The following is a 20,960-nucleotide window of genomic DNA, read 5'->3' as shown; positions in this document are numbered from 1 at the left end:
CTCTCAAATTTCACATTTGAACCTTTTGCCCACGTATGTGTTTGTCTTTGTATGTATTGCTTTTTAAATGATCTCTTGAACCAAACTGAATATTTCATCTTCTGCAAAGCACTTCTGACTCTGTGAAGAACGTTGTGTTTAAACATGAAATATGACAGTTTTATACAATGCTAAAATAAACATTTTTACGATCAAAAATCCCTAATTCTTCTTAATATTCTATAATAGGTATTCTTCTTTTAACGTCCTCAATCTTGTGGGACTTTTTCAATCCATTTCAACATTTGACACCTAAAAGTTTTAACCGTGTAATAACGAAGTTGGTGAATGTGTAATGCATCTCTTCAGATAATCAGTTCTCAGTTTTTGTTGTACTTGAACAATTTTAGGACTTGTTGTGTTAAAAGAAACTTAAACAAAACGCTGTCTGCAAAAGATCCTTAAATACCTGCGCCTAATGTGTAATGGTAAATACTGTGTAAAGCATTAATGAGCAGGATAATAAAGACAAAGGAGTATTGTAAAGACTAAAGACAGACTGTAGATGTTTGTTTTGGTGCATGTGAGGACTGAACTGTGCTCACATGACTCTTCACCTCTGTCTCCTCTCACAGGGAGAAGATGATCTGCAGGATCCTGCTGCTCATCGGCCTCAGATGTGTCTGTGGTCAGTTTACGTTTCACTTTATTACTCTGTGATTCAATTAATAACTTAAAGTGGCCCACATGTGAGCAAACAGTTGATCAAACAGCTCTGAGACGTCACTAAACTGTCCACAGAAACATGTGTAGATGGTGTTTAAAGACTGCCATGATAAAGCTGTCAGTGTGTCTGCTCCTCACTTTCCCTCTCTGTCTCCTCAACAGCAACATTTGTAGTGAATGTGACACAGAGCTCCTATCAGGCAAGGGAGAACCACAACATCACACTGGAATGGCAGTCCCGACCACAGCTGGCACCTCCCCCGACTCCCTTTTTATCTTCTGTGAGCTGATAACTGATCACAAAGCCCCAGTCCTGCTTCATCTACGTGAAGGTGATGAGGTCCCAGAGTCTCAGGATCAACAGTTTGTAGGACGAGTCCAGTGGGACAAAGATGTCTTCGGAGATGGACGACTCAGACTAAATTTGTCCAGACTCAGGACTGAGGACTCTGGTCAGTACCGGTGTGAAGTGGAGACAAATGATGGCGTGAACTCCGGTGATTGTCGGCTCAATGTCTGTGGTAAGTTGGTTGAGTAGAAGTCAGTAGAACTTTATTAACAAGTTACATTCAGCAGCTATTTTGGATTAATTAGAGCCTGAAGAAAAGTATTGTGGATGACCACAATCCACAATCCTTCACTTCGTTCTCACAGTATGGTCTCTTTACAGCAGCGAGGCATTGGCCTGAACTGCAGAGACTGAACACAGACACACCTGAGAGACCGAGCACAGCAAGTGGAAGTTGGATCGGTCTCTACTGTGGACCAGGAGGAGTGACAGCAGCAGTTGTAGTAGTAATGATTGTTTGTTGAATTGGATTTATTCACTGTCAGTCCAGTGGGTGATGTGCATTAGGTTACAGCTCGGCAGGATCAGAGGAAACAGTTAGATCAACGACTTAATCGGGCCGCTTAGAGCCATAAGACTTATAGCGAACAACTGATGAATAAAATTAATGGAGCTGATGGAGGAAACGTTGTCCTTCACCTTTATGCTGTCCATTATTTTGACAAGACGTCTCATCAAACTCTGTCACTTATTAGGCAGATTAGAAATCTGCTGTGTGTTCACTAACATGTTTATGTGACATGTAACTGTATATATTTACATTTATATTTTTGCATTTCTATATATGATGTAATTATTCATAATGAAATATGACATGATTCATATCTCATCTCTCCTGTGTTTTATCCTAATGCCTTCACCTGATGTTCTGTTCATAATGTGAACATACTGAATAAATCCATTAATATGAGAGAAGCTGTTTTTGTGTATGTGGTTATCTTTTAAATACATCAAATGAATTCATATAGTTACATTTAAACATAACGAAAACTTCAGGTCAAACTTCGTCCCATCGGGGGGGGAAAGTCGAAAAGTTTTTCCCATCACGCACTGTGTTCTGTGGAGAGAAGAGGAACATCTGCAGCTGTCTTTATGGTTTAATTCTGATGCTTCAAACACATACTGATATATGTGAGAGAAAGCTGGGAAGCAAGCAACATGAACAACAGTGATTTCACTCTGAAGCTGTCATGTTGTACTGCAGCTGTCAGGTCAAAGTGCAGATGAATTTGAAAAGGATCCACTGCATTATGACTCAACTTAACTCAGACATTAATAACAGAAGCAGCTCACCAGCATACACACATTAAACACTGTTCAAAACTTAGGATTCACCCATCCACTGTTATATTTTCTGGGTATAAAACCACAGAACTCTGAAATTTCACATTTGAACCTTTTGTTCACGTATGTGTTTGTCTTTGTATGTATTGTTTTTTAAATTGTCTCTCAAACCAAACTGAATATTTCATCTTATGCAAAGCACTTCTGACTCTGTGAAGAACGTTGTGTTTAAACATGAAATATGACAGTTTTATACAATGCTAAAATAAACACTTGTTCAATCAAACTCCCTTTTTTGAATGTGTTTTGTAAAAATCCATCTGTATTCTTTTAACATTCTCAATCTCGAGGGATCCAACCCATTTTTTAACATCTGAAAATGTTAGCCGTGTAATAATGAAGTTGGTGAATGTGTAATGCATCTCTTAAGATAATCAGTTCTCAGTTTTTGTTGTACTTGAACAATTTTAAGACTTGTCGCGTTAGAAGAAACTTTAAACACTTTTTGAAATGCTGTCGGCAAAACATTCTTAAATACCTGTGCCTTGTGGTTAACTCGGCTAATGTTATAATGGTAAATACTGTGTAAATCATTATTTTGGGCTGTGTCTCCAAACATTACTGATGTAAACGTCCCACAGCTCACACGCTGCAGCTGCTGCAGAGTCCAGTATTAACACGGTAATCGTTTAATAGGTGAAATAAAATCATCTAGTTACATTAAGACATACATAAAACCTCAGACTTCCTGTCATCTTTATATGTCCGTACCGTAAATACTCTAAAGAAGTGTTCCACAAAAAAAAGATGTCTTCATACTCCGGTACAGTTGGTGGCGGTAAAGCTACTGATTGAAATCCGCCGGCGGAAAAAGACGAAGAAGATGAAGAGAAACTACATCGACGTGTGTACGGAAGTAACTTTAGTGAACGTCAACCGAGAATGGAAAGCCCGGAGTTAACTTTTACTTTTGCCTACATTGTGTTCGCTTTCTGCTTCGTGTTCACGCCAAACGAGTTCCGTTCGGCCGGTTTGACCGTTCAGAACCTGTTCTCGTCCTCGCTGGGCAGTGAGGATGTGGGATTCACCCAGTACCACATCAAGAGGACCAGCATTACAGTACTGGTTCACTCTGCGCTGCCTTTAGGTAAAACTGACAGCCCAACCGATATAACGACGTGGATAGAACCGAGCCAGAACTGTCACACTACCGATACCGCAGCGAAAGATACCGAACAAGCTAGTGAACGTCACAGTACACAGTTCACCAGCAGCAGCACGTCAGCAGTGTTGGATAAGCTATCGTTAAATAACTTGGGAAGGGAGGGGAGGTGTAGCGGGAGTTACATTGACCTGTTAACTTCAGTCCCATGTTCACATGCTGTTTTGACGGTTATTACCAAACTTTGTTTACAAAACGTACCTATAACTTAAATGTAAGAGGGGGGACAGTGTTGGGGGTTTGGGGACGTGTAGGAGGACATTCACATGGTTAGAATGGATGTAAACACCCCAAACTAGAGCTCAGAGTCAGCACTTCATCCCCACAGACTCTGTCCTCACAGGTTGCTTTGTACCTTTTTTTTTTTGTTTACGGTGTGTGTGCATGAGGCAGGGTGGTGTATAACCATGTGCTTTGCTTATGTCCTGTATTGTTTTTTCATCTCTCTAGGTTACTACATAGGGATGTGTATCGCTGCTCCAGAAAAGAACCTGGGATACATCCTTCAGGTTGGCCTGTCTCTATGTGACCGTCTGCACATTGATGAACACACTGGATGTCAGGCTGCGCACATGCCGTGACATTTCATTTACCATAACTTCCGATTCAGTAGATTGTGTCACGATGGATTCGATTTATTCTAGAAGATTGCTTTGTGTACATTCTAGCCTAGATTTAGGCTGTCGCAGAATATCGCATTCGGCAAAGGAGCGTGCCCACACACAAGATTCAAGGCAGAGTAGTAAGGGTAGTAATAGAATTATAGTGATTGTAGGCCAGGGCTTCACCAAGGTGAAGGCCCTCAAAAAATCTTACATTATCAGCTTTATAGGAAAAGCGTCTCCCTACATGCACATCACTTGAGCACCACTGACTTATTGTTTTTTTCACAGAAGGAAGGGAGAGGAGGAGAAAAGAGCAGAGAATGAGCCATCTTATCTCTAAACTAACGTATTATTTGGCGCTATGCTTAACAGTCAGGAGTGGTCTCCATCTAATAACATTAGAAACTATTGCTATATTACTTCACACATTCAAGAGTTAGGCATTAAAACCAAGAGGCCTCCTTTTTAGTTTAGAAACTAAAGTTGTTGTTTGTTTTTTTTCTATAACATATTTTGATGGCTGAATAAAGAGTTTTGAATACTTCTTGTCCTCAAAGCAATATTGAAACCTCTCAGCTCCTCACTCCCCTTGGAAGGGTGCTCTAGGTTTAGTCCATTCCTAGTAGTAGTTTGTCTCCAAATGCAGTCGTTGCAGCTGACACTACTGATGAGACATTCAGGGGCCGGTGTCCAAAGAGCAGGTTTAACAGTTTTCAGCTCCAGAACATGTGTTTAGAATGTGTTGAGCCAGAGCTAAGCGCATGCATCATCAATATCTCCCTGATACTATAGCCCCATTCACACTGCCCTTTCAGTGCAGGAATCACGCAGCAATACTCTGCCTCGCCGTCTGTGTGAAAGTTACAGATGTGGAGAGGGGGGAGAGTTTCACTGTGGCTCTGATTCGCCTCCATAAGTAGTATCAGAGATTCAGCAGAGGCGAGACAGCCTCTGTGTACATACTGTTGATGCACTGAAGTCTTTTGCTGTTTAAATACACAGTAATACTCAACCTACATTACCATCCAAACAAAACTTTGGGACACAAGGCACATTTTTGAATATTTCTGCCTCAGTAATAAAAAATCTTTGACTTCTTGGCATTTATCCTTCTTTCATCAGGTGAGTGACAACTGGAGAGCATTTCTCTGCTTCTCTCTCTGCCTCCAGTTGGCCAGCTGGACGCTCATCATCTACTGGTCCAGCCATCACTGGCACAACCATCCAATCAGCCGGGCCCTGCAGGCCCACGTACGGCCTCCTCACGCTGGTTGGGGCTCTGTGGCAACCAGCGTCAACAATGAGTTCAGACGCATAGATAAGTTTGCTACAGGAGCACCTGGAGCCAGAGTTATTGTTACCGACAGCTGGGTGTTAAAGGTGAGTGAGTGTGCTTATGTGCGTTCATGTTGTGTAGTGACATAAGTTACAGTTATTTGATTTTTACACAACTTAAAATTAAACCTGGCAGGCCATCCATTTTACAATGTAATGTAATTACTTACAGAAGAAATATCTGCATGTATAATATTTGCTGAATTAAAACATTAAGTGTTTTTTTAAGGGAGTCTTGGAACTTTCTCCACAGAGGACAAACAAGCAGCCTATATCATTAGTACTTCTTAGTTGCCACACAAAACAGACAGCAATGCTGTTTACAAGTAGAGAAACGTGTGTGTGTGTGTGTGTGTGTCTATATATACATTCATGTAAAGAATACATACATGTTAAAACAATATGTGGTAGAACTCTCCAGAAAACCTTGCTAAACATTTTTGAGGATCTTGCCCTCATCAGGATTGTCCCATCATGTCTCTTTCTAGGTGACCACCTATCACGTATACATGGCCTTACAGAGTGAATGTCATGTGACTGTGACAGAGTCTAGACAACACCAGCTGAGTCCAGACTTGGCCCATCCCGCACAGATCTTGACCTTGAGAGTGGACAGCATCAACCCTGCTATCAGACCCTTTGATATCAGGTACGAGTGTGCTTGTGTTTTTGTGTGTGTTTTTGTTTCTGTCTGTCTGTCTGTCTATTTGGACAGTTGAGCTGCCAGGACAAAATGGTATATGCCATGACCAACAAAGCCTACACACTTTTCCACTGTTTCCAGGCTCAATTCTACAGAGTATGCAGAGCTCCGAGAGAAACTCCATGCTCCCATCAGAAACTCTGCCAATGTAGTGATCCACCAAACTATCAGTGAACTCTTCCTGGAAACATTTAGAGCTCAGGTGGACCTCAATCAGCCGTACACTCTCCCCAGTGGACAGGTACACTACCATATGTGTGTTTATGTCACTGCTGTGGTAAACCGAAAAACCCTGGCCATCTAATCAAGTGAAAATCAATCTGAAGAATGTTTCCTCTCCAATCACAGGAGATTGAACCCTGTATTGGCTGTATGCAGGTTCTTGCAAACACCAAGCTGGTCAGACTCTGCCAAACAGAAGGTAAGAATGTGTGTGTGTATGGAAGTTACGTCATGTCATTAATCAAGAGCATAGATTTTCAGTTTGAGAGCATGATTTCATTCCTTTTCAGTGACACAGCTCCTTCGCGTGCTCAGATTTTTTCTCCTCATGCTCACATTTTGTGCTCGCACTTAAATGTCTTCTGCTTTCTTTCAAAATGTCTGCTTGAATTCAAAAATCACATGCCTGTGCTCACATTTGTCCTTCTTGCACACAAAAATTTCGCTCGCATTCAAATGTGCCCTCTGCGCGCTCAGGTCTAAGTGCACGCGCTCAGAACACACACCTGCTCACAGGTCAAGTTCTGCTCTCGGATCTCTCCTCTGCTCACGGATTTTCTTGTGTATCAACACTGTCAACCAATAAAAGGCTGGCTACTGTTGACCAATCAGATTATCCCCGCTTCTTTGCGGATGCGTTCGGTGTACTTCAAGGAGCGTCGCATACGGACGGGCACTGTTTCTACCGCGGGTTTATCTACTTCCGTCCTCCAGGCTGTTAAATGTGGTGGTTCCCTTTATTTTATGACGACTTTTGGAATAAAATATCAGTTAGTCAATACACGAGCGCCCGTGCTTTTCATTACAATAGCTACATCAACATAAAGTAGAACAATAGCGGCTCTACTTTCGCCATATTAGCCAATAGCCAGCTACCCAGGCAGCGGGATATGTTATATAGTATAAATACTAAAGGGGGAGTATGTTTGAGACGATAGTACAGCGATTAAGAACATCAATTTATGATGCTTTTTGCATCATGGGACGCTGGTTCGCATCCCGGCCCAGCGTACAGAGTTGGGTGTAAATGTACCGTATATTACCAAATAATAGCCGCATGTCAATTAATCGCAGAGTCCCCTTTAAACGCCGATGCAGGTGTATATTTTGATAAATAACCGCTGGTTCCAAATAAATGCTGGGTCTAATTCATTTATTCTTTTTTAATCAAGGAAGAAGACGTGACCACTGACACTGCACGTTTTTCTTCCTCGCCTTTTTCACGCGTTGTGCTGCTTTCTGTCAGTCAGTATCACACTGATGATCGCCATGGCTCCGGTGCAGCAACAAAATAAAAAGTATGACTTGAAATTCAAACTTTCTGTCTTAAAATATGCAGAGGAAAACTCGGGAAAACCGTGAGTGACAGACAGCAGAGATGAGGAGTTTGCAGCGAGTGCTAGTTGGATGAATCGTTTCCTCCGCCGCAACTTGCAGGAGGATGCCAGAGAATTCACAGAGAAGCTGGCGAAGTTTGTGACATTTTCATTCCGGATTTTGAGAGGAAGGAATTAAACGTCTGTCCCAAATAAACGCCTGGTCTGTTAAGTGATTGAAACAAATAAATGCCGCGGCTATTATTTGGTATTTCACAGTATGATAACTCTCCCGGCCGGGGAGAGAGACATGCATCACAGAGCTCAGCTACAGACACAGCAGAGAGGTGACGAGACGCGACTCATCATGACTGACAGGCATCAAGGCCACTCAGCGTTACCTTACTGACCCGCCCCCAGATATTTCATTCACCAAAACAGGGCCTGTGGCAATTCTGGACAGCTGTTTTTTGTTTTTTTCTTCTTTTTTTCTTCTACTTCCTTCATGGGCCCCCTGACAAACGCTTAACAAGAGATGGTGGGTAAACATACGTGATTAAAAAGGTGTAATGAAAAATACGCTATGATGATAGAGTATTTTTCATTCATTACACGAGCGAGGGTGCCGGCCGAGCCGGGATGCGAACCAGCGTCCCATGATGCAAAAAGTAACATGAACAGGAGTTCTTAACCGCTGTACTATCATCACAATCATGCTCATTCTTCAGTATTTATACTATATAACATATCCCGCTGCCTGGGTAGCTGGCTATTGGCTAATATGGCGAAAGTAGAGTCGCTATTGTTCTACTTTAGGTTGATGTATGTAGCTATTGTAATGAAAAGCACGGGCGCTCGTGTATTGATTAACTGATATTTTATTCCAAAAGTCGTCATAAAATAAAGGGAACCACCACATTTAACAGCCTGGAGGACGGAAGTAGATAAACCCGGTAGAAACAGTGCCCGTCCGTATGCGACGCTCCTTGAAGTACAGCGAACACATCCGCAAAGAAGCGGGGATAATCTGATTGGTCAACAGTAGCCGGCCTTCTATTGGTTGACAGTGTTGATACACAAGAAAAATCCGTGAGCAGAGGAGAGATCCGAGAGCAGAACTTGACCTGTGAGCAGAGGCCTGTACTGCGAAGCCAGTTTAGTGGGTTAGCGAGGTATGTTGAGTCTAAAGCCAGGCTTCCCTGTACTACAAAGGTGGCTCTCTTTTAACCCGGCTAGATCACCATGGTAACTTATGCTTAGCTCATAACCTGGTCAGAGTTTCAGCTTAAAATCGGCTATAAAAGCGCCGCTGTTTCACTGTGTAAATCATTCGGAGATGGCGTCACCATTCATTGAGAACCCGGTGGACCTGGGAGCAAGAATTATTCTGGCAGCACTACGATGTGAGCGGCTTCTTCGAGATCGCGCTGATCCGCTGGCATTTCCTGATGAAATTCTCTATGAGCGATATAGATTTTCAGCCGAGGGAATACGGAACATTTGCTCACTTATTGAGCCGAGTGTCAGGAATGCCACTCGAAGAAGCTGTGCGCTCACTGTAAGGCAAACTGTTTGTGTAGCCCTTCATTTTTTTTTGCCACGGGAACCTTTTTACATTCAGTTGGTGATGCAGCAAATCTGAGCAAGAACACTGCGTGTTGCGTGTTTGTAGTGTTCCCAAGTCATTTGAGCACAATGCTTGTTAAGGAAGGATTCTATAAAATATCTGGTAATGTAGGCTACTTTCATACCCCTCTACATCATCAGTATTACTTGCTTGCATAATGAAATCTTCCCCTTTTCATTCTTCTTCCTGTTGGCTTAAGATAGTGATATATTAAAATAAAATGGGAAACAGTATGTTATCCACACTGACAAAATGATGGGGCAGCTTGGCTACATACCACTTTGAATGATGTGTTTGTATTTGGCTCTAACTTGCTGCCATGTCCGACTGCTGCTTCCACATCTTAATAAAATGCAATATGAAATATTAATTAGGCCAACCTAGTATTTATTTGTCACAGATAATGAGCAAAGTTAATTATTTCTTTGATGTGGCTTGAATAAACTGATGAACTGATCAATGTTTCACCCGTTGTAGGGCAGTGTACACCCAAACACAAATCTTACAGGCTTGAGCGATTTTCACTGTCAGGAAGCTCTTTATTGTCATTGTACAGGGACAGTCGCTACATTTGCTTGTTCATCCCGACACAGTAATAAAAAAAAAAAAAAAACACCGAGCCTACGCACACTCAGCCTCGCTTTCAATAAAACACACACGCGCATTCTATAACTGAGATCAGTAAAATGTGAAAACAATATAGACATCATTCAAAAATGAAAAAAGATAGTTGTTACTTCAGTGTATTTATTTTTTAAATGGATGAGGGTTAATATGTAAAAGTTGCACAATGTTGAGCTTTCAGAAATTAAAACACTAAGGGCTTAATATAATATTTATCTTAATATTAATCATTGTTAACTTACGCATTTACACGGTCAGCTATTTTCTGCCAGCAGCCCTCCCTCGCTCTACTGGCGGCGACAGTGTTACTTTTTGCCGTGATTGTGTCCTTGAATTCTTCATAGTCCTGCATAATAAGAATCTGCTCATCTTGAGTAAAATATGTGGCCCGGGATCGATCCATTTTCGCACGGAAGTAGAATAATATGACGTCAAACGCCCCCTTTTACATGTACGCGCGCAGAGCACAAAGCAGAGAACCGGACTTGACAAAGTAAGTTGATAACCACCGTCGCAGTACCGTTTAACTCTGTTTGGGGACTTGGGGCTTTGTTGAGCTGCATCATGAGCACAAAGCCTGGCTATGTTGAGCCCCCTTCGCAGTACAGGCCTCAGGTGTGTGTTCTGAGTGTGTGCACTTAGACCTGAGCGCGCAGAGGGCACATTTGAATGCGAGTGAAATTTTTGTGTGCAAGAAGGACAAATGTGAACACAGGCATGTGATTTTTGAATTCAAGCAGACATTTTGAAAGAAAGCAGAAGACATTTAAGTGCGAGCACAAAATGTGAGCATGAGGAGAAAAAAATCTGAGCACGCGAAGGAGCTGTGTCACTGAAAAGGAATGAAATCATGCTCGCAAACTGAAAATCTATGCTCTTAATTAATGACATGATTTAACTTCCATATGTGTGCACGTGTGTGTGTGTGTGTGTGTGTGTGTTAAACTCTTAGTTTAACCTCATATCATTTTGATGGTGTCCAGTAGACTCTGTTCAGGGTTCGATAATCTGTTATCATTTATAATATATGAAATATGTTGGACGTTTTCCCAGTTGCACATTTTTTAACCCTGACATGTTGGATTTCAAGTTATTGTTGGATTTCAAGTTATTTTTGGGTATATTAGGGGTTGGAAGAACAGATAGTAAGTAAACAAGGGTGTGAGTGTGTGTGTGCGCGCGTGTGTGTGTGTCTTAATTTTGTGACTTTGCCTTTGACTCTGTGACTCATGTGTGTCATAGGAGCTGATAATGAGTCGGAGTGCCAGCAGTGTCACTGCAGACCCATGTGGTGTCTCTCCTGTCTGGGTCGGTGGTTTGCAAGTCGACAAGACCAGCAAAGACCTGAGACCTGGTTGTCCAGCAGAGTCCCCTGCCCCACCTGTAGAGCTAAATTCTGTATACTGGACATTTGTATGGTCCGTTGACAAAACCCATATGGAGATCCAAACTGACTTTTTCCCCTGGACGTAATGTGGAAGTGTGTGTTTAAGAAAAGACATTTTCTGTCATTGTATAAAAAAGGAAACAACAAAACTGTGTTTGTAGCAATCCGGTTCGGCAGTATTCTAAAATCTCGTCAGCAGCATTCTAAAAATTGTAAAAGAGTACAAATATATCCACTATTAAGTAAATTCTAGCCAGTAGGCAGATCTAAATAATCAGCATCATTCAACAATAAGTCCCTGGAGGAGAAGGAGAGGACAGGACACTGGACTGAACTTGGTTATAACCAGTCTATTCTGTTCTTAATAAGGAGTGATAATATAGGGTATAATATAAGAAACATTTGAAGGAGCAACTTGTTAAAATGAACCAACATTATAAACAGACTGAGGAAACAACAGTGTTGGAGTTATGTAGAAGACCTCTGTGTACTGTGTAACAGAGATATCTATTGAAGTTAGAATGCTATCCTGGACAATCCCTCTCTCATAATCACACTTTGAGCCAGCAACAGTTGATAGTCCCCTGTAGTTTCAGCTGGGAGATATATGTCTGGCCATATTCTACAGGTTACTCCTTTAAACCTCAATGGCATGTCAAATGGCACAATCATTGTGGCACCTTTGGGAGCTTTGCTTGTTTTGGGTTTTACCCAGAGAATCAAAATGAAAAAACGTCACTATCAACCTGTCACTGAAGGTGCTCTGCCGAAATACCTCCAGGGCATGAAGTCGGTGTGTGTCATTGTTCATTATAGAGGTAAGCTTTGAGGGCATTCTCACCTCAGCCACCGGCTGAATTGTGTCCTATTCAGTCCCCAAGATGGAATTTTTAAAACTCTTTTCCTGTCTGCTGTGTAAGAACCTTTCCCCCAGCACACCATGCCAAAGAACAGAGCACTCGCCACTACAGTTTGATAGAAGGTGCACAGGAGAGGCTTGCAGATGTTAAATGATCTCAACCTTCTTAAGATATATATAGTTTGCCTTGTCCCATATTTGTAGGTATCTATAACTGGAGTTTCCCCTCAGTGCCTGAATGGTAACTGGATCTGGTTTGGGCCTCTTCTTTCTAAAGTCCACAAACATTTCCTTAGTCTTTGAAATGTTGATGCCTGTGGTTTTACCAGATCCTGCCATGAAGAAGTGCTTGCAAACACAGATTTTGATACATTTGTGCCAAAATTATGAGAGAAATAATTATTTTCTGTGGAAAGAAGAAGCTGTATATCTTTTACCTATACTTCTGAAAAATCGAAGCCAAAACAAAAATATGTGTGATGATTGCAGTTGAAACAAAACAAGACAGTGAGGATAATGTCAGTGAAGCTCAGTCTGTACAGCACAGCCACACAACCCGGTCAGTCAGAAGAATCAAATCACCTGTATGAGTTTCTGTCATGGAATCTCAGGGAGTTCCTTTTAAAACCAAGTTAAATGAGAAAAAAGATCAGGCAGAGGAAAGATATCCAATGATACAAGACTTTCTACATTCTGACTGCTTCCTCAGTTATGTTCTCTTTTATCTTATTGCAAGCAGTGAAACTCCTCTCCTCCATAAAGGCTGAAGATACTGTGTAGAATCCTCCCATTAACGAATCACCCTTGCTGTGAACAAATGAAAGTGCTACAAAGATAAATAATTCATTTTTGACAACTACGATGCATCTTGATATCAGTTTGTAATGTTGGCAGCAAAAAAAAGGTTGTAATTTGACATAATTGCTGACTACACACCATAGCAAAATGCAGGCAGCAGGAGAGTTGAGCTGCAGATTGAGACTAGGTAAAGTAATAGCTGTTAATTTAACTTTTGCACTACCTTTTATTATATCCGTCTGTTCAGTATTTAATTAAGAAGTTAATAAGTGTTGTACATTAACAAAATACAAAACTGAAATTGTGTTCAGTGATAGTATCATTGATTGAAAGTCTGGTTGGAAAGTTGACATTCAGAAGTGACTGAACACCTGCAGGAGCGGCAATTATGTTTTCTTTGCTATTTAGACAGTGTTTGCCGTTTTGCTATACAGGATCTCGACGGTGGTACGGCAGTTGGAATGTGGATGTATGCTGAGGCATTGCACGTATTAATTTGCTGAGAAAGCTTGCACAAAGTTGCAAGCATATGGCCACAAGGGGGTGTTGGTGATTCCATTGGATGGATTAAGGTACTCTGACCGAGTAGAGCCAGGTGTGGTGGATGAGGTGACAGTCATTTTTTATTGATAAAAGCAATATAAATAAAGCCATTGATACACATAAAGACAAGTTAAGAACAGAGCCGGGGGCAGTTTTCAAATAAATAAATAAAATATGGAGCACAAATGAAGTTTTTGCGGTTTTCTTATTTTTTGAATCAAATGGTTTTAATGTACTGTTTCCTTTTTATAAAAACTACAAAGACAGGTTTATTTAAGTGGCTTAATTAGTCTTTGTGGATATATGAAGAAGAAAGTGCTGAGCAGGATAATATCTATTTGTGATTTTGAAAGGAACTTCCCTTTATTTCTTTTTTTTTTTTTTTTTTTTTTTATTAATACAGGTGCAAATCAACATTACAGACAAAGAATATAGTCAAATAATATATGTATGTATATATACATATATAGATAAATAACAGTAATTATACATATAAGCACGGACACTCTTCAAACCATTTAGATAAAGTGATATCATTACTATATACAATGGGCAGAGACAAATCAAAATCATAACTAATAATTCATAATCATAACTCAAACAATGAAAAAAGGGAAAAAATAATAACAATAATAATAACAATAATAATAATAATAATAATAATAATAATAATAATAATAATAAAAACATAAATAACACACAACACCTGCACATTTTATAGTCCCTTGACCCTCCCCAACCCCCTCGCACAGATCTTTCTCTAATTTTCAGACCATGCTGGATATTTCAGGTAAATACTTAAGAATATTGAATAATAATAATAAAAGGTTAAATCATAGCTCTAGCTACCTCGAGTGCCTCCTTCCTTGCATTGAGCACCCTCTGACCTGCTCCATTCATCTTGGCAACAGAGAGCTCCAGGGATAACAACTCTATTAAAGAGTAAGTCAATTGAAGCATAGAAAGCGAGTGCGGTGGTTGCCACCTAACTGCTAACATCTTTTTAGCCACTATACATGCAGAGAGCCACAGCAGCCTTTGCATATGGTTAAGGTTTTGCCCAGAATCATCATTTAATAGCATACATTTGGGAGAGAGGTCAATCTCTAGGCCGAGTGCATTGTGGAGATGTTTGACTATTTGTTGCCAGAAGTTTTGAACTGATGGACACTCCCACATGATATGCAAGAAGGTGCTTATTTGATTCAAGTCACATAACTTACAATGTGGAGAAGGAGATAACTTAATCATGAAACGCCGTTTTGGTGTTAAGTAAGTGCGATATAGAAAATTGAGATTGGTTAACTCTTTTCTTATTCTTCCCCGATCTGAACCCGAGTGGTGTTTTGTTACTGGACTTCTGTGCTAGTCACAGTTTGTCCATAACGAACACCATGTTCAAGCATAAGGGTGTCCATATGTGCACGTGGCACCAGGACACCCTAGGCCGGAGATCAATGATCGACTTTGTGGTCGTGTCATCTGACCTCCGGCCGTATGTCTTGGACACTCAGGTGAAGAGAGGGGCTGAGCTGTCAACTGATCACCACCTGGTGGTGAGTTGGATCCGCTGGCGGGGGAGGAAGCTGGACAGACCTGGCAGGCCCAAACGTATCGTGAGGGTCTGCTGGGAACGTTTGGCAGAACCCTCTGCCAGGGAGATCTTTAACTCCCACCTCCGGGAGAGCTTTGACCAGATCCCGAGGGAGGCTGGGGACATAGAGTCCGAATGGACCATGTTCTCCACCTCCATTGTTGACGCGGCTGTCCGGAGCTGTGGCCGTAAGGTCTCCGGTGCCTGTCGCGGCGGCAATCCCCGAACCCGGTGGTGGACCCCGGAAGTAAGGGTTGCCGTCAAGCTGAAGAAGGAGTCCTACTGGGCCTGGCTGGCCCGGGGGACTCCTGAGGCAGCTGACGGGTACCGGCAGGCCAAGCGTGCGGCAGCACGGGCAGTCTCGGAAGCAAAAACTCGGGTCTGGGAAGAGTTCGGGGAGGCCATGGAGAAGGACTACCGGTCGGCCTCGAAGAAATTCTGGCAAACCATCCGGCGCCTCAGGAGGGGGAAACAGTCCTCCACCAACACTGTTTACAGTGGAGGTGGGGAGCTGTTGACCTCGACTGGGGACATCGTCGGGCGGTGGAAGGAATACTTCGAGGATCTCCTCAATCCCACTGACACGCCTTCCATTGAGGAAGCAGAGGCTGGGGACTCAGAGGTTGACCCACCCATCACCCAAGCCGAAGTCACTGAGGTAGTCCGTAAGCTCCTCAGTGGCAGAGCACCGGGGGTGGATGAGATCCGCCCTGAGTACCTCAAGTCTCTGGATGTTGTGGGGCTGTCTTGGCTGACATGTCTCTACAGCATCGCGTGGCAGTCGGGGACAGTGCCTCTGGACTGGCAGACCGGGGTGGTGGTCCCCCTATTTAAAAAGGGGGACCGGAGGGTGTGCTCCAACTATCGGGGGATCACACTCCTCAGCCTCCCCGGGAAAGTCTATTCCAGGGTACTGGAGAGGAGAATTCGGCCGATAGTCGAACCTCGGATCCAGGAGGAACAATGCGGTTTTCGTCCTGGCCGTGGAACACTGGACCAGCTCTATACCCTCCGCAGGGTGCTCGAGGGTTCATGGGAGTTTGCCCAACCAGTCCACATGTGTTTTGTGGACTTGGAGAAGGCATTCGACCGTGTCCCTCGTGGCGTACTGTGGGGGGTGCTCCGGGAGTACGGGGTCGGGGGCCCTCTGTTAAGGGCCGTGCGGTCCCTGTACTGCCGGAGCAGGAGCCTGGTTCGCATTGCCGGCAGTAAGTCAGACCTGTTCCCGGTGCATGTTGGACTCCGGCAGGGCTGCCCTTTGTCACCGGTTCTGTTCATTACTTTTATGGACAGAATTTCTAGGCGCAGCCACGGGCCGGAGGGGATCTGGTTCGGGAGCCAATGGATCTCGTCTCTGCTTTTCGCGGATGACGTGGTCTTGTTGGCTCCTTCGAGCCGGGACCTCCAGCATGCCCTGGGGCGGTTTGCAGCCGAGTGTGAAGCGGCTGGGATGAGAATCAGCACCTCCAAATCCGAGGCCATGGTTCTCGACCGGAAAAAGGTGGCCTGCTCCCTCCAGGTGGGAGGAGAGTTCCTGCCTCAAGTGGAGGAGTTTAAGTATCTTGGGGTCTTGTTCACGAGTGAGGGAAGGACGGAGCGTGAGATTGACAGACGGATCGGTGCAGCGGCCGCAGTAATGCGGTCTTTGTATCGGTCTGTCGTGGTGAAGAGAGAGCTGAGCCGAAAGGCGAAGCTCTCGATTTACCAGTCAATCTACGTTCCGACCCTCACCTATGGCCATGAACTCTGGGTCATGACCGAAAGAATAAGATCCCGGATACAAGCGGCTGAAATGAGTTTCCTCCGCAGGGTGGCAGGGCGCTCCCTTAGAGATAGGGTGAAGAGCTCTGTCACCCGGGAGGAGCTCAGAGTAGAGCCGCTGCTCCTCCACATCGAGAGGAGCCAGCTGAGGTGGCTCGGGCATCTGTTTCGGATGCCCCCGGGACGCCTCCCTCGGGAGGTGTTCCTGGCATGTCCCTCCGGGAGGAGACCCCGAGGAAGACCCAGGACACGCTGGTGTGACTATGTCACTCAGCTGGCCTGGGAACGCCTTGGGGTCCTCCCGGAAGAGCTGGAGGCAGTATCCGGGGAGAGGGAAGTCTGGGTGTCCCTGCTCAGGCAGCTGCCCCCGCGACCCGGCCCCGGATAAGCGGAAGAAAATGGATGGATGGATGGATGGAGATTGGTTAACTTATTATTTAGGCTTTGTGAAGAATAAGCATAATTCCTCCAAACTCTATGCCAGTCTATAAGTGATTCAGGGCAGTCCTTATTCCACACATTTGTTATCGTTAAGGGGGTCTTCCCTTTATTTCTAAAGAAAATAATTTTATTGAACAATTCATTCTCCAGTGTTGGACATTTCCTCACTCCTTGATTATTTGGACTGTGAGGAACAAGACTGGATCCTTGGGGAGCGATGAGTGACGACACATCATTGGACACACGAGAGCAGTCTTCACAGAAGTCTTTTATCGGCAGACATGCCCCCTAATAAGCCAGGGTATCCATTATTGACTGGACGCTGCAGCGGATCGGACGTATAGGATACATCACAACATCACTTTTATAACAGAGTAAAGACGGATAGGCTTACGGATTAAACTCACGTGTATCACCATCAAGTTTTATATGTCATTGCTTTTTTCATTCACCACCAAGTAAAATTTCCCTCTTTTCCTCTCTCCTCACATGTGTAGAGTTCTCACCACACTCATCAGAAGGGGCACCACCTCCATTGATTAATTAATCGATTGATTAATTGATTAGGAGGGAAATTAATCACATCAAATGAATCAATCTTATATCTAAAAGTTGTGAATTCTGATTATATTGGCCTCTATATTATCCCCTAAAAGGAACATGGATGATAAGGACCACTAAAACTACACAGCTCAAAAGAACTAAGGGAATACTTACAGCAATCGTGACAGTATAGCACCAAGTCAGTTTGACCTCAGGGATATCAATCTGTACATTTAGGAAGCACAAGTGATTGTGAATCAGTTCCACCTGCTTTTGTGCAAATGTGTGCCAGTGACAAAAGGTGCAATGGAGAGACAAAAGCAAGACAACCCCCAAAAGGGAATGGTTTTACATGTGGTGGCCACAGACAATTGCTCTTTTCTTATTCTTCCTGACTGATTTTTTTTGTGTTCTGTTAGTGTCCTTGTCATTATTGGTATCTGCAGAGCAATTTAGGTCGCACAGGTAGTCCAGCTCCTCCAGGATGGCACGTCCATACGTGCAGTCACAAGAAGGTTTGCTGTGTCTCCCAGCACAGTCTCAAGAGCGTTGAGGAGATACCAGGAGACAGGCCGTTACACAAGGACAGGGCCGTAGAAGGGCATCAACCCAGCTGCAGGTCCAGTATCTGCTCTGTTGTTCGAGGAGCAACAGGAGGAGCACTGCCCTACAAAACGACCTCCAACGGGTTTCTTGTTTGCATATTTCAGATCAAACTGTCAGAAACAGACTCCATGAGGATGGCATGAGGGCCCAACATCCTCTAGTTGGACCTGAGCTCACAGCCCAGCACCGTGCAGCTCGATTGCCATTTGCAGGGGACACCAGAATTGGCAGGTCTGCCATTAGACACATGACAGGCATGAAAGAGTCTGGAGATGTTGTGGTGAAGTAAATACTGCCCTTGACATCATCCAACATTACTGGTTTGGTGGTGGGGCAGTGATGGTCTGAGGAGGCATGTCCTTGGAGGGTTGCATAGACCTCCATGTCATAGCCAAGGGTATCCTGACTGCTGTAAATTCCGGGATGAAATCCGTGGAGCAATTGTCAAACCTTACGCTGCTGCAATAGTCCCTCGATTTTTTCTGGTGCAGGACAGGGCCTAGCCTCATGTGGCCAGAGTGTGAAGGCAGTTCCTGTATTACAAAGGCATTGATGCCATAGACTGGCCCTCTTGTTAAAAGAGAAAGAATAAGACTAAGAAAATACATTATTCATATACTTGTCTGTACAGGTGTGTTTTTAAAACCTTTTTAAATTGTAGAAGTGACTCAGCTGCTATGATTTGTAGTGGAGGTTTGTTGTGGGACCCCACAGGACATCAGAGCAGTTGAGGAAGTGCAGTTGTCCATAGTGCCCCTGAATACTCTGTAGTAGTAGGATGAAAATCAGTTGAGAGCAGTCGCACCTAGGCCAACCCAGTTTCTCAGTGAGTTTATTAGGATTGCTTTCAAAATAAAATAAGGACAATAGTATTTCTAAAGTCTGCGCTCATTAATATAACATTTGTCACTCTAAGTAAGGCTGTTTCGGTACTGTGTTTCTTTCCAAAACCGGATAGTAATTTGTCAAATAAATTGTTTCCTAACATTATTTCTAAGAGTTGCCCAGCAACCACTTTTAAACAATTTTTGAGAGTAAAGGCAGTTTAGATATAGGACGGTAGTTATTGGGGCAAGTTTGGTTTAAACCAGCTATCAGGTTTTTATCGACAGGCTCGATACAGGCATGTTTAAAATAGTCTGGGACCAGAACAGATAAAAGTGATGCATTTACCATGTAGAAGCCAACATTGTAAATGCAATTTATTGCGATCACTCAAAATGTCTTTTTGAATAGGGTTCAAGGAAGAATGTCTTGTTTATAGTCAGCTCCTCCTGTGGGATCTCAAGGCGCTCCCAGGCTAGATGGGTTATATAGTCTCTCCAGTGAGTTCTGGGTCTGCCCTGGGGTCTCCTCCTAGTTGGCCGTTCCCTGTACAACTCCCAAGGGAGGCACCCAAGAGGCATCCTGACAAGGACCAAGGCCCGAACCACCTCAACCGGCTTCTTTCAACGCTAAGGAGTAGCGGCTCTACTCCGAGCTTCCCGCGGATGACTGAACTCCTCACCCTCTCACTAAGGCTGAGCCAGGCCTCCCTACAGAGGAAACTAATTCCGGCTAGTTGTATCTGCGATCTCGCTCTTTCAGTCACTACCCACAGCTTTTGGCCATAGGTTAGCAGAGGGTCAGAGCGTAGATAGACTGGTAAATTGATTCCGTCTCCTTCTGGTTCAGCTTTCTTTCACCATGTTGGTCTGGAGCAGCACTCGAAGTACTGATGATGCCGCACCAAACCTCTTGTCCATCTTCTGCTCCATTTTCCCATCACTCATGAACAAGAACCCAAGACACTTGAACTCCTTCTCTTGGGGACGGAGCTCTCCCCCTAACTGGAGGAGGCAATCCACCATTTTTCGGCAAGGAATCATGGTCTCAGACTTAGAGGTGCTGACCCTCATCCCGATTGCTTCACACTCAACCGCAAACCACCCCAGTGCCTGCTGGGGGTCACGGGCCGAAGAAGCCAACAAAACCACATCATCTGCAAAGAGCAGTCAGGTTCCCGGACCAGACACTTCCTTCCCAAAGGCTGTGCCTCAAGATCCTGTCCATGAAAATCACAAACAGGATCTGAAACAAGGGACAACCCTGGCAAAGTCCAACACCTACTGGGAAGAGGCTTGACTTGAATGTTCACTTGAAGAGGAAAAAACTTCCACAGGACTCCGATGTACAAAAGGATAAAACAAAGTACATTTTTTCCACAGATTTTTTTCATCTTTTTACAGGGGTATTTAAAGTCAAGTGTTCCTAATCAGCAAACTATACTACAGTAAGAAAACCATCTGGGTGGGTTCTTGATAAAGCCCCTACTGTCTGAAGTCACTTCTAGGCACAAAAGAATTCTCTTTTTCTTAAAGTAACGATAACTTACATCAGTGTTACAGCCTAAAGCTTTCATAGTGGTCTCTTTTACAGATTATCATTCTTTCATCA

General features: G+C 43.6%; 1 protein-coding gene across 1 annotated transcript; it reads left to right on the top strand.

The window, feature by feature from the left end:
• Window positions 1–3,194: 3,194 nt before the first annotated feature.
• Window positions 3,195–13,765, top strand: tmem129 (transmembrane protein 129, E3 ubiquitin protein ligase). Its single transcript, XM_030397394.1, has 7 exons — window positions 3,195–3,485; window positions 4,011–4,069; window positions 5,288–5,545; window positions 5,989–6,149; window positions 6,285–6,444; window positions 6,552–6,624; window positions 11,235–13,765. Exons 1-7 carry the CDS (start codon window positions 3,281–3,283, stop codon window positions 11,417–11,419), a joined length of 1,101 nt encoding a protein of 366 aa, XP_030253254.1. The 5' UTR covers window positions 3,195–3,280; the 3' UTR covers window positions 11,420–13,765.
• Window positions 13,766–20,960: the final 7,195 nt, after the last annotated feature.

Source organism: Sparus aurata, chromosome 18 (assembly GCF_900880675.1).
Source record: "Sparus aurata chromosome 18, fSpaAur1.1, whole genome shotgun sequence".
In the NCBI taxonomy this organism is placed as follows: Eukaryota; Metazoa; Chordata; class Actinopteri; order Spariformes; family Sparidae; genus Sparus; species Sparus aurata.
Note: the sequence above shows the minus strand (reverse complement) of the source record. Positions and strands in the feature narration are given on the sequence as shown.

What these genes read in the sequence shown, in the direction of transcription:
- tmem129 (XM_030397394.1), top strand. Translation starts at nt 3,281, where the DNA reads ATGGAAAGCCCGGAGTTAACTTTTACTTTTGCCTACATTGTGTTCGCT. An exon ending in CCGACAGCTGGGTGTTAAAG is followed by an intron (nt 5,546 to 5,988) that starts GTGAGTGAGTGT and finishes GTCTCTTTCTAG; the next exon opens with GTGACCACCTATCACGTATA. An exon ending in ATCAGACCCTTTGATATCAG is followed by an intron (nt 6,150 to 6,284) that starts GTACGAGTGTGC and finishes CACTGTTTCCAG; the next exon opens with GCTCAATTCTACAGAGTATG.